The sequence below is a fragment of the Drosophila kikkawai genome, chromosome 3L (assembly GCF_030179895.1).
Source record: "Drosophila kikkawai strain 14028-0561.14 chromosome 3L, DkikHiC1v2, whole genome shotgun sequence".
Lineage (NCBI taxonomy): Eukaryota > Metazoa > Arthropoda > Insecta > Diptera > Drosophilidae > Drosophila > Drosophila kikkawai.
This window is the reverse complement of record NC_091730.1, coordinates 22,015,730-22,028,946: the sequence shown is the minus strand read 5'-3', so window position 1 is coordinate 22,028,946 and position 13,217 is coordinate 22,015,730. Positions and strand designations below refer to the sequence as shown.

The 13,217-nt window shown below is 40.0% G+C and overlaps 3 protein-coding genes across 11 annotated transcripts in view; 2 read left to right on the top strand and 1 right to left on the bottom strand.

Annotated features, from left to right (window-relative positions):
• Positions 1–249: 249 nt before the first annotated feature.
• LOC108078975 (uncharacterized) lies at positions 250–2,253 on the top strand. Of its 3 annotated transcripts, XM_017173144.3 has the most exons (6): positions 272–446; positions 510–637; positions 704–838; positions 902–1,380; positions 1,437–1,582; positions 1,641–2,253. In XM_017173144.3, the coding sequence occupies exons 1-6, from the start codon at positions 295–297 to the stop codon at positions 2,194–2,196; spliced, it is 1,596 nt and encodes a 531-aa protein (XP_017028633.2). In that variant the 5' UTR covers positions 272–294; the 3' UTR covers positions 2,197–2,253. The 3 variants fall into 3 exon arrangements, with proteins under 3 accessions (XP_070141209.1, XP_017028633.2, XP_070141208.1); XM_070285108.1 differs by lacking the exons at positions 1,437–1,582; positions 1,641–2,253 and having other exon boundaries at positions 250–446; positions 704–834; positions 902–1,095; XM_070285107.1 differs by lacking the exons at positions 272–446; positions 510–637 and having other exon boundaries at positions 704–834.
• A 288-nt stretch (positions 2,254–2,541) lies between these two features.
• Positions 2,542–4,387, top strand: LOC108078976 (uncharacterized). 5 transcript variants are annotated; one of them, XM_017173145.3, is made up of 6 exons: positions 2,543–2,729; positions 2,786–2,910; positions 2,975–3,061; positions 3,120–3,499; positions 3,561–3,706; positions 3,770–4,387. In XM_017173145.3, the coding sequence occupies exons 1-6, from the start codon at positions 2,623–2,625 to the stop codon at positions 4,362–4,364; spliced, it is 1,440 nt and encodes a 479-aa protein (XP_017028634.1). In that variant the 5' UTR covers positions 2,543–2,622; the 3' UTR covers positions 4,365–4,387. The 5 variants fall into 5 exon arrangements, with proteins under 5 accessions (XP_041631369.1, XP_017028634.1, XP_017028637.1 ...); XM_017173148.3 differs by having other exon boundaries at positions 3,561–3,701; positions 3,770–3,938; XM_041775435.2 differs by lacking the exon at positions 2,975–3,061 and having other exon boundaries at positions 2,542–2,729.
• Positions 4,388–6,020: 1,633 nt separating this feature from the next.
• Positions 6,021–13,217, bottom strand: part of LOC108078970 (nose resistant to fluoxetine protein 6) — an 8,194-nt gene continuing 997 nt past the window's right edge. The window contains exons 1-6 of one of the 3 annotated variants that reach the window (XM_017173135.3): positions 12,077–12,987; positions 9,191–9,780; positions 7,509–8,358; positions 7,081–7,446; positions 6,480–7,023; positions 6,021–6,417 (exon numbers count right to left, since the gene is read on the bottom strand). In XM_017173135.3, coding sequence (XP_017028624.1) covers positions 6,289–6,417; positions 6,480–7,023; positions 7,081–7,446; positions 7,509–8,358; positions 9,191–9,563 — 2,262 coding nt within the window. In that variant the 5' untranslated portion in view covers positions 9,564–9,780; positions 12,077–12,987 and the 3' untranslated portion in view covers positions 6,021–6,288. Of the gene's footprint in view, positions 6,418–6,479; positions 7,024–7,080; positions 7,447–7,508; positions 8,359–9,190; positions 9,781–12,076; positions 12,988–13,217 lie in introns of those variants that run through there. The other 2 variants (XM_017173136.3, XM_070285028.1) reach the window with 2 other exon arrangements.

Genomic DNA, 13,217 nt, shown 5'->3' with positions numbered 1-13,217 from the left:
TTTTTCTGGACTTGAAGCTCCTTGCATCGGCGTTGCCAGACTGATGAAAAATGGTGCGTAACTATGCTCTGCAATATTGTTGTCGTTTTTGCCGATAGTTGCAATATTGCACTACAATAAATATATCGATAAGTTATAAGTTATGATAGTTTACAAATCAGAATTTAAAATATTTGTACATTCGTAATCATTTTTCAGATAGCTAACCCATTAATAGCCATTGAAGCTTGTTTATAAATAAAAAATAGCTATCGACTATCGATAAGCATGGTGCATGGAACTTCCATCTGCAACATGCAACAAGCAATAAAAGCTTTTAGAACAAAGACTTTTTGGAAAAAGATGAGTGCACCGAAAAACACAGAGTGCGAGACTCCGACAGTCAGGGAAGTGCAGCAAATGTTTGCAGAACTCCTATGTCACGGCGACGATATCACTTGGGATCTGTAAGTATCTTTATTGGAATTTGTACTTATTTGTTTATCTCAACATGTCGTTGTGGTCCTTAGATACTCCGAGAACCAGGCAGAAATTCTAAAAAAAAAGGTCAAGGATTTCGAAGATCCTCAAGAAAAGTCACGTAGTTTACCTTATTGCTATTATAATCCAGGCTTTTTTAAATCCATATGGATGCAACGTAAGATAATATACTAAAATCTTGCAGTATGCAGTGCTCAATTAATCAATCATTTCCAACTATCAGGACAGTTCAACAATGGCCAATCCCTTTCAGCCTTATTTTTTGTGATGATTGTCGATAACATCTCGGATCCCAAAGAGGCCGAGGAAAGCAGATCTTGGTCCCTTTATCCGGTTTTCCGTTGCCGTCGTTGCGTAGGTAATAATAGGTTCTACATATGTATTTCAAGCTTATTTTCTGTAATCCCTACCACTTTTTCAGACGACAACACTGGGAGAAACTTTAGCAGCCAGGAGTGCTGCATGGTATATGTAACTCAGTACGAATCCTTCGAGGACTGGGACAAGTTTGTGAAATCGACGCGTTTGCCCAAGGGATACATGGTCACTCCGTTTCGGGGGGTCTACAAGCTGATCGATGGTCAGGTGGAGCTTAAAACGTATTATATTTGGGAACGTAGCAACACCGTTCTACCAACCGGCCAAGATCGCTGCATAACGCCAAAGTCCTTGGCAGCAGCTACCAAATGTCCTAGTCATGGTGGTTCAGCAGATAAGATTAGAGTTCTTGATGTGCTCCCTACGTCGAAGCTCTGCGTAGCTGCTTCTACAAGTACTAGTCAGGCTGGAAATATAAAGAAAGGCGTATACCAAGTTGGACTTCTCAGTGGCATATCTATAGTTCATAAAGTGATGGAATGGAGGATTTGTTCGTGCGACAGAATACTATATCTTCTCTTGGTAAGCGCGATTAGTAGTTATTCTTTTATTTGACTAAGTATTCTCCTTTACTTCAGAGCCAGCGCGAAGGCCAGAAATCCTCTGATGCGAGCGAACTCTCCGATTCCCTACTTTTATTTACTCACACTACTAAAAACCTCCAGCTGGCATTGGATATGATTAAAGAACAATCATATCGCAATGTCCTGGGCAACGAACTTAAGTATATATAAGTAATATGCATTTTACTTTAATATTCTAAATTCTGAAAATATTTACAGAAGAGTTTTTGATAAAATCTCTGAGGAGTCCAAACGCATTGAGGGTAAAGTGGATTTGATACGCAGCGCCAATGAAGTGCCTTCTAAAAGTGAGCTGGACAACATGTTTAAACCTAAATCAAAGGTCAAAGGTCGTTCCTCAAAAAAAGAAAGTAAAGAATGTATTAAACTGGAGGACTTTGATTCTGCTTTAAAGGAACATATTTTGAATAGAGAGAGTTTTGACGACCTGATCTCTAGCTTGTCTAACAACTTGGAACCGGAAATGCTTAAGCTTATTGTTAAGCTCACCCAAACATTTGTCGAAAATACTCGGGAGGAATTGTACCAGTTGTTGAAATATCATTTCCCCACAGAGACAATTATGTACCGGATCATTGTGTGTATCTTGAAACGCCATTCCGACTTAAATACTAAAAAGATTGAAGAGCAGTCTTCGGATATTTTGAGGCGGGTTCGATACTATTTTGCTTCAATCTGCCCCAATTCTCGGCTAGATCTCTTGACAAAATGCCCAAAGTGTGTGGGTTACTACCATATTTCTAAAAATATGTAACAATATAATATATTTAATAAAACTTAAGGATAAGTTTATCTTTAGAATGGAAATATATATATATATATATATATCTATATATTTATTTTTGAAAGCTTTGAGGGATTTTCCGAAACATCTGCGCGCCTCGTTTAAATATGATATTGAAATATCGATATACCTTGCCCGCAGATATTGGCTGCTTTTAACCAAACGACTTTGACAGGCGCTTTGGAGAAAACATAAAAATAATAAATAACTTGCACCAAAAGATGATGGTTATACTCCACAAAGCTCTTCAAAATTAGGTTATTTGAAAGGATTAAACATTTTTAAGATACACAGCTATCGATAAACGCAATGCATTGCAACTACCATCTGCAATATGCAATAGTTGATACGCATTAACAATACACGGAGGAGTGAGCCAAAGTTTCTTTGGCAAAAATGAGTTCCTCAAATGGCAAGGAGGACATTGTTGTTCCTACGGTCAGGGAAGTGCAGCAGATATTCGCCGAGATTCTAAGCCACGGCGACGATATAACTTGGGATCTGTAAGTAGTTTTGATGACATCAACCACCGCAAAAGTTTACCCTAGGGATCCCTCAGATTGTCCCATAGTCAGTCTGCAATACTAAAATCCAAAATCGCAGAGTTCCAAGACCACCCAAACCTACGGAGCTCCATCCATTTACCGATTTATTCCAAATTCTTTAATAGGATTTGGGATCAACGTAAGTCAATATAGTACATATAAACTATTTGTGTTTTCCAGCAAGAGATAACGATACTTTCTAGGAAAATACACAAATGGCCAGTCCCTCTCATCCCTCTTCTTTGTGATGATTGTGGATGATGTCACAGATGCCAAGTTGGCGGAACAAAGCAGGTCCTAGTATCACACTTGATAAATGCTTATTTTACCTATTCATTACTTTCCCAGAAGACACATCTGGTAATTACTGCAGCAACCTGCGGTGCTGTATGGTATATGTGACTCAACATGACTTCTTCGAAAACTGGGATTCGTTTGTGACTTCAGTTCGTCTGCGAGCCGGCATTATGGTGACGCCTTACCGAGGGGTTTACAAACTGATCGATGGTCAGGTTGAGCTGAAAAGCTACCTTCTCCCAGAACCGATCTCTTCCCGTCTGTTGCCAATGGGCCTAGATCGCTGCATAACACCGGAATCCCTAAAGGAATCCTCGATAAATCCTAGTAAACGCCACGAACGCTTTTATTTCGACTTGAATGCTTTTACTATACCCTTTATGCATCTGGAGAAATATTGCTCTGTCGATTGGATGCTCTATTCCCTATTGGTACGGACGTTTGAGTATAAATATATAGATACATATTTAATTGTTTAATATATTCATAAAGCTTCTTCGTGAGGGACAAACAAGCGCAGTTGAAGGTGAAATGTCCACATCTCTAGTTGTGTTTACACACGCTGTCACCAACTCCCGCCTGGCATTCGAAATGCGCAATGAAAAAGCTTATCGCAGGATTCTGGGAAATCATGTAAAGTAAGCTTTAAACAAATTTATCATGATTTAAGAGCTCATCTAGCTCTGAATATATATTTTTAGAAAACACTTCGACAAAATAGCCGAGGAATCTGAACGTATTGAGGGCAGAGTGAATCTCATACGCAGCGCCAATGAAGTGCCTCCGAGATATGAGCTCGATAAACTTTTCAGCAGCAAAAGGAAGAGGATTCAGGAACCCAGTGAGGCCAGCAATTCACCCCTAGACCTGACCACAATCCGAGTCAAAGGCGAAGCCATAAACTTGGAAGATTATGGCTCTGCACTCAAAGAACACATTATCAGTTCGGAGAGCTTTGAAAATCTAATCATATGCATGTCCGAGCACCTCGAGCCCGAAATGTTCATGATAATTGTGAAATTAACCCAACATTTTATGGAAATCATCAGAGAGGGGTTGTGGCATCTGTTGAAGTACCACATCCCCACGGAAACAGTTCTCTATCAGATTATTCTCGACGTAATTGAGAACCATCCTGAGCTAAATTTCAAAGAAGTCGAAGAGCGGTCTTCGGATGTTTTGAAGCGGGTGCGTTTAAATTTTGTCTTGGCTAATCCAAACTCGAATCCAGATTTTCTAACAAAGTGCCCGAAATGCTGTAATTTTTTTGATAAATTTGTAAATAAATTTGCGTGAATTTGGGAATTCTTAAAAATGTATATATTTATTTTATTATACTTCTAAAAAATATGTTCATATGACTCTAATTAGTTGGGTTTTTCTCGAAACTCCATTCCCGAAAGAATTTGATTATAATATTTTATTTGAATAATATTAAGATTATTAATTATAAAGATTTTTTGCCTTTAAGCTGTAAAAGTGGATATAAAATATTATTTAATATGTTTCTTATCCTATTTTTTAAGATCCGAGACTTTAAAGTTGCTATTGTAGATGAAGTGTGATCTGTAATTAAAATATCTGTGAATGTACACATTCAAAATAAATATAAATATTTTTGATGTCAAAAGTGAAATTTTAGGGGGAAAGTTTAGGGGTTTTTTTTAAACTTGTATTAATACTATGTTTTGAAAAAACATTGTAGATTTTATGATTTACCCAACAATTGCAACAACTTTTAAAACTTTTTGTGAACAAAGAGGTTTCCATGCCAAAATTTCAGAAAATGTTATCGATGCTTATGTATAAAAAAAACATTAAAATTAAGTAACAAAAAGATGTTTCTTCCTTATATTTGTGAAATGAACTGATTTTTTAAATTTAGGGGGAAAACTGGATTTTTTAGGGGGAAATTTCAACTTTTTGCGATTTATTAGGGGGAGAGACATATTTTCATCTGGCAACACTGAACCGAAAGTTTTTTTCTGGGGATTTCCGAATAAAAAATCAGAAGAAAATATGTCGCTTAAATTTAACGAAGCGCTGAAAATTCTTTCAGAAGGTCTACCTAAACCCTCGAATCCTGAGAGTAAACTATACACCCAAGATGCAGTCGAAATGTCCGTGAAGATAAATCTGGAACTAATTAATATGAATTCAATTTTCAAGGAAAAAGTGAGTGGCTGGATAGACACGTGTAAGTTGCAATTCTGTAGAATCTTTTAAAATGACTTGCCCCTGAACAACCTTTTTGTGATACAAAATTTACATACTCGAATATACATATTTTACAGGCACCTACCTTCAAAAGGATATTTACAAAATATGGATACCCCTTCTTTGCATCAACATGCCATTCAAGATAGAGCCTCGCTTAGTTGGGGGCCATCCATTCAGAGTCTATAGGCTCAAGACGTCTGCCTACCATCCAGCAGTTGAGAACGGATATGTCAATGGCCTCAAGCTAACCAAACTTTTTTGCTGGGATATGAGCCAAGCTATCCTAAGAATGGGCAAGATCAATTGTAAAAGTGGCAGGACATACAACTCCCTACACACTGAATTGTTCGAGCGTGACGGAAATCAATATTTTAAAATTGTTATCAAGGAATACGAAGAGCAGGAAGCGCCCTCAATATTGTATCAATTCACAATAAGTTTTACTTTCTCGAAGGAATCTAAAGTGTCGGAGCTCAAGGCAATTTTCGGCATGGAATAATTAAAAACTAACAATTATAACTACTCATAGCGTTAGGAAGAATATCTTCAAATAAATAATAATAATAATCATAATAATAAAAAAATAAACACATTTTTCTTCGGGACTCTGGACAATTTTAAACCAAATACAAACCTGTAAATTTTATGGAAACGCAGCCTAAGCTGGACTATATGCCTGAAAACCATAAATTCTCATACTAATATTAAATAAAACACATTTTAATCCTCAACTGGGTAATTATACTGGGTTTAATAAGTATAGTACATATTTATAGCGGAGATATACGTATATCAGAGTGGATCTACTGCTAGAGGGATTATCTTATTAAGTACGGTGGCCACCGGTGTACAGGATATATAGATACGTATTACATATTGACTACGACAAGACTAAGCCTAGTGATTCGGTTATGATGAATAGTTGTACATGAAGCGATCACAATTGTCAGATGGAGGCGTGTGCGTTGACCCCAAGGTCCTAACTTAGGGCTAGCGTCTTTTAGGCACTCTTCTGTTTGCTGCGCCGATTTAGCAAACTCGACAGATTGCTGAAGGGCAGCTCAAAGGCCAGGGAGAAGAGGATCGAGGCCAGGTAAACGATGACAGCGAATCCGCAGGTTACTACGCACTGCAATAAATTAAATGTGGATTTCTTTTTTTTGCAAATCTTATCTTGATTTAAACACTCACCAGCATGAAGGGATCCGCGTCCGTACTGGCATTTGTCAGGCTGTAGAAGAGGGCGATGACCAGCGGATTGAGCAGATAGATGGCGTAGGACAGCCGACTGACGTGCTGGAAACCCTTGGCCTCCAACAGTCGTGACCACCAGACACCGCGTCCCTGGCAACTGCCCGCCACCATCCAGCAGACGCTCAGGGAGAAGAACAAGCGTCCCATCACAAACAACGTGATGGCCATCAAGGGGCCCAGATCACGCTTCACAGTGGAGTAAATGCAGGCGAAGAACACCACCAGGGCCAGGTGCCAGCACTGCCGCTCCCTCGGCTCGCTCAGCTCCAACTGGAGGCGATTCTCCAGGAGAAGCCAGGCAGTGACAGCACCTAGAATATACGGTAGGACCCTTACAAAGGGCGACGTGTAGATCTCCGTGCCTGTGGCAAAGGCTGAGTCGAAGGACAGCTGAAACTTTATGCTCACCCCGATGCTATAGGACCAGGCAATGGTGGCCACAAAGGCGGAGGCCACCAGGGCTTTGACTACCTTCGGGTATCTGTAAAATGCAAAGCATATTAGTCCATGTTCCTGGCTGAACTTATAATCAACTCACTTTACATAAAGGAACAAAAGGGCACTGGCCAGGATGAAGAACTGCATCTCGCAGGCCAGCGACCAGCTCCAGTTGGCGCACATGTCCCGGTGATCGAAGAGGTTCTGGATGAATAGCAGATTGCGCCACCAGTGGCGGGAGCACATTTCGTCGAAACGCTCGTTGATGTGGTAAACCGAAACATCCCCAATGTAGGCATACACCAGATCCACGGTGGCCATAACCACCAGGTAGAGGGGTCCCAAACGAAGATAGCGATGGAAGAGTAGCTTGCCAAAGAGCTTCAGGTTCTGGACGAAGCCATTGCAACGGACTGTTTCCAGCTGCTGGGAGTTGCGCAGGAAGTTGTATGTTTGCAGGAAACCACTGAAACGTATTACATTTCCATTAAATATTTATTTATATTTTTTAAGAGGTTTAAAACCCACCTGATGGTGAAGAAGACATCAACGAGTAGCGGAGCCGAGGAGACGTACTGGAAGAAGGCCTGTTCCGCATACGAAATGAGCACTGTTTTATTGTGAACAGTGAAGTACATGAACCACACCACGTGGAATACCATGATCCAGATGGCACACACAGATCGCAGGCCATTCATTAGGGGTATCTCATTGGGACCGTTCTCACGCACGGCAAAGATCTTGGACCAGTTTCCGGGTACATCCCAGCAGGGAATGTATTTCTGCAGCTTCTCCAGCTGGAGAAGGGAGTGGAGTCCCCTCCATAATTCGGATTCAGCGGGAGCCAGCCCAGGATCGGGTTCATCAGAAGAGGGAGTGACTTTCTTGGCGGCCGTTAGCTGCTGGGCACAGAGCATCAGAGCGCCGGTGGCCAGAACACAGGCCACCAGCAGCCGGAAACTGGCCCTCTCGAAGAATACATCCTTCAGCTGCAGATCCTTCATATAGACCACCTCCGGCCGGATGTCAAAGATCTCGTTTTCGGTAAACATGCCTCCAGCCACGTAGTCTTGGGCTAGGCCCTTGACCTCCTCTGAACTGCAGGCTTTCGGCAGACAGAGTCCTATGTGGATGATCTGCTCAGACATGAGCTTTATTTCCACCTGCCACGGGGAGCTGTGCCTCAGGTAGATCACACGATAGTCCATGTCAAAGGGGGCTTGCTGGGTGATAATCCCGTAGTGCATCACCCGATCGAAGTTCTTCGACAGCGTTATTTCCACGGGTCTTTGGACCCCGCGACAAGCTTCCCGGCTTCCCAGCCAGTAGTTCTGGCCATAGACAAAGCCCGAGGGCTTAGTTCCCGAGGCATCCAGCACTGTGGGAAAGTACAATAGAGTTTAGGAAATTACATTTGTTTGAGGTAAGTGCTTAGCTAGCGGAATCTTAAAAGGTTCTCTGGTCTATGTTTGATATTTAAATCAATTGTGGACTCTGAAAGGGCCAGACTAAAGTATAAATATATGTTTAATAAATCTATGATAGCTGGCTAATTCTGTAAGCCACGTGCAGTAAGAGTCTATTGAGTTATCTCGCATCATTGGTCAGTTGGTCTGTGCTTACCTAGTACAAAAATAATCTGTTTACTATTCAAATTCCTCTAGATTTTCTTTAGAAACCCTACTATGAGTCATAAAATGTTTTGTTGGGGTTATCTGCTAAGTAAAATTCTCTTGAGTTTTAGAATTCTATAAATAACTTAATTTGTATTAAATATATATTTATTTAAATGGGTTATTCAAAGCTATAATTGATTCGTGATAAGTGATCTCACTATGTTTGTGTTATATTTTGCTCATTTGCTGCTTCGAGTTGTTGTGCAAATATTATTGAAATAAGCAGATAATTGTATACAAATAAAAAGTACACAGCTGATTGAAAAAGAGAATGTTCTTGGTGCATTTGTAGATCTGTTAAGCGTATATTTTCAGTAGGAGTTTCAAGTCTTAATGCTAAAATTTAAATTTTCAGGAAGCCCATTGTTTCATCATATTTTTTTATACAGTTTTTATGGCTGTTCGACCTTTTTATTACATTGATTTGAAATCTAAAATAATTCCCCTGAGGACTCTGCCAATTTTCTTTATCTATTTAATCCCCAAGTATCAACATAAGCTTGAAGTTTTTCGGGGATTTACCCAAACACTTACCCTTCATGGCCCACGGCTGCTTCGCGAGTATGCCGCGCTGCACTTGTCTCAGCTGCGCGTGGCACTTGTGGCTCACACTGCTCTCGTTGGCCACCTTGGTTAGCCCGAAGATCACCGAGGTGCGCGTCAAATGGGTTTCATGGGGCGAGCTCACTATCGGGGGGCTCAGTTCCATAAGTGCCGGTTCCTCCGGCAGCAATTGCGACTCATTGGAATGACTTTGATAGTGCGGCTGCTGCTGCCAGGTCTGCGCGTTGTTGGTCTGATTGCTGGCGCCCTTGGCCAAAACCGAGCCCAGCCAAAGGCCGAGCAGCATCAGCAGCGTTATGGCCCAGAGATATGGCCGAGATCGAGAGGTGCGCCTGATCTCCATGCCGCTGCCGTACTTAGTCACCTTGGCTTATTTATATTTGGTGTTTAACTCTATTAACTCAGTACGGACGATGGTATTGTGCGCGGTATTTGGACCGCGTTTGTTTGGCTATCTCAAATGGCTTGTTTGATTGCCGCTTTGCTGCCGTCCGTCGAAGGTCACCGTACCACGATTCACCTCACCTGGCCACGCCTCGTCTCGTCTCGCGTCGTCCCACCTGCGGTATTGATATTGGTTAATGTTTGTGCCAATTGATTGGGAGAAACTTTCGTTGGCCAATAAGCACGTTTTCAAACGCATTCGATAGTAATTTCCCACTGACACACATTGCATTTATTACTTTATTTACTAATTTTTGCACTTTGGCCCCTCGCACTCTTCACTTTTGCGATTGCATTAGAATATTACGCACGTTGGACGTTTCTTTACGAGTTTAAGATGAAGCAAGGTAGCGAATTTTTTGTGAAATTATTATTATTTAACGTCTTTAGTTTAAAGTGAGTAAATTTTATCTTTTGATTGCCGTTTTAATTAAGGTGAAAAATGGGATTTTGTAATATGTACAGAAAAAATATATAAGAAATGTGTCATTATTTTATGAATTTTTGAATAAATTGTACTTTTGGAACTTTTTGTTTTCATTTATGTGAACTTGGTAATATTTTTAATTAAAGAAAAAAAGATTTACTTAATTAAGTTCATCCATTACAATTTTAATTTACATAAAACCCAATAGCAAGCAAAATCACTTCACATTTTATAATTTCTTTACATTTAAGCTTTATATTTTTTGTTTTTAAAACACATTTTCCCCTGTGTAAGAAAGTAAACAACCTAAAACGAACAAACCCACGCACTACTCAACCCCTTTTCCTCCTCATCATCGAATTCATTATTAGAATATTACGCATACGACATGTAAGCCCATTACCGGTTAAACAATCGGCGAAAGAAAGGAGTGGAAAAGCGACGCGAAGAGAGAAGACTTATGCAACAATTAACATTTTTAACACAGGCGTTAATAATTTTGCATTAATTTTGATTTGACGGCGCCAAGCGGGGTAAAAGTTTTTTTGTTGAAAACGCAGCGAAAAAAAGATAAACAAAAGCCGAAACGAGACGACACAGTACGAGACTCAACCCAATTCCGCTGGGAGTGCGACTCAAACGGCGACTAAGGTTCAATTGATTGCCTGCGTTGCCCGGCGACGCGTATGTCTCGAGTGTGAGTTCGAGTTTCGGTTCGAGTTTCAGTTTGAGTTACTTTGGTTTTTGGGTGTTTTCGAGTGACGCAGCTCTGCGCAGGTGTAAAGGCAGCGACGTCGATTGCCACCGAGCTGACCACACACAATCGGTGGCTTGTTGTTGCTACCTTTCGTTTTCGCTTTGACACACAAACAAACTCACTCATACGTAATAATTCGCGGCTTATTGTTTATTATGACTAAAGGTGCGCGTAATCAAAATTAACAGACAAAAAGACGGCCCCAGAATCATGAGAGCTGCCTTTTGTGGCACAATCAATTTGGGTGCACAGAGAGAAATTTAAGAATTCTGGGAAAGATTAATAAGTCAGGCGATAGTGATAGGTACTTAAATAACCCTATAAAGTGATCTTCATTGAGGTCTTAGTATAAGGTTTACTTTAGGTACCTTAACGTTGTCAAATTCGTTAAAAATATATGTGAAATGTACACAAACAATTAAGCATAATAAATTTATGTGCAGCTTAAGTAATTTTGAAATTTCTATCTTTATAGTTAATTGAAAAACTATATTAATACAAGAAATGTAATAAATAAATAAAGGTCATATAAAGTTATAAATTTTAAAACAAGTTTAATAATCTCACTGACATATGAACAGTAAAACAATCTTAAGGAAATCCAATTATGTAACCATATAATCTAAAAATGTATTACTATTCTTCAAAATTTTCTTTAATCTGCTTATAATTTGCCATAATTTATTTTGAAATATAATCAACTTTTATATGTAAATATATGTAATTTTTTAAAGACTCATTAGCCTCTTTCTTGGTTTTATATTAACTAAAATTTATATAATTCTCTTCAGTAATTACTAGTCTTTAAGAACTTTTTATTTATGAACATTAAAGGCTCATTTTTTTTGTCACTGTGCATGGTTAGCGCTTTTTGCTCGTTTTCTCGCTTTCCTAAGCGATCTTTTTGTTGGTTTTGCATAATTTAGACGCCGCTTCTTTTGTGGCAAGCGCAACGCGCGACTCGACGCCCCTCGGAAAAAACATATATACAAATATATACATATGGACCCGTCTATTGTGGAATTTCGAAATATATTTGATCTGCATTTACATAACATCAGTGCGGCGGAATCGGTGTGCGCGGGAGAAAGAGTGCGATGCGGATCCACACTGGAAGGCCAGCTTATTGGACAGTGTTTGGCTGGACGCTCCTCTGATCAGAATCCAATTAACAAGTCTTATTTGCCAAGAGAGCACAGAACTGGCTGGTTATTCCCACTCAACTTACTGGTACTTAAATGCTCCTCTTGTTTGACTTAAAACTTATGTATTTTTTATGATCGAAACTTGGCGAGTGCTTTTATTTTCACTTTTTCCTACATTCCGGCTGTAGTTAAGATGGCTTTTATTGAGACATTACCGAGATGAGATCCGCGTGCCTCTGATTTTTTTTCTTCACCGATTTTATTTGACTTTTTTCTTTCGCCGAAGAGATTTTTTTCCACCGAGAGTTTAACTTGGACTTGGACCGACTTTCGTTTTCGTTTCTTTCGCTGGCTGATAAAACGCACTGCACAACAGATTAGCTGACTCTTGCCCGTGGTCTGGCCCTGCAACTTGTTTGTGTTTTTTGCTGCTTTTTTTTTGGCTCTTTGAATTTTTGTCCGTTTCTGTTGACGTTAACCGAATTTCGTTTTCATTTTCGCTGAAATTGTGATGATGATGAGGGCCACGACGCGTGCAACGCTTTGGTAACAACTGTGCGCCGCTGCATTTTGGCTCAAAGTTTTATAAACTTGGTCGCTGGTCAACTGAGCCGACCGCGGGCAGCGACGTAGACGGCGCAGCAGCCGAGAGATAAATCAACAATTGGAATTTCAGTCTCAAGATCAACAAAAGGCGAGAGACCCGAAACCCGAGACCCGACAGACACACTCTCGACTCGACTCCCTTACGCGCCCGAGTCCGAGCTTCAGTCCGGATTTGTCGCTGGCCGGTGGTCAATAATCGAGTCTTTTAATGTTTTTTTTTTTTTAGCTCGGCTTCGGCTCCTCGCCTCGGTTATTGCACGCACCTCGAAGACCCGATCTCTCTTTCGCTCCAGCGTCGAGTCGAGTCTCATTCTCGGACCATCCAGGCCCTTCAATCAATCAAAAGACTCAATCACGTGTCGTTTATATAAATGAAGGCAAAATGTATAAGTGGCGTTGATTTATTAGGCTCGAGAAGAGCAAGTAAAGAAAGCATTATTTTATGGATTCTTAAGTTGCCATTACATAACAAAAACTATGTATATTAAACATGAAAATATGACATAATGTTTTCAGTACCTGTAATTCATACCTTTGTACTAATAATATTTTTTTGAAGCGCATTCTTTTTCCTTTAATGAAGCTAATTCATTTAAGTACCATTTTTTCACCTGAAAA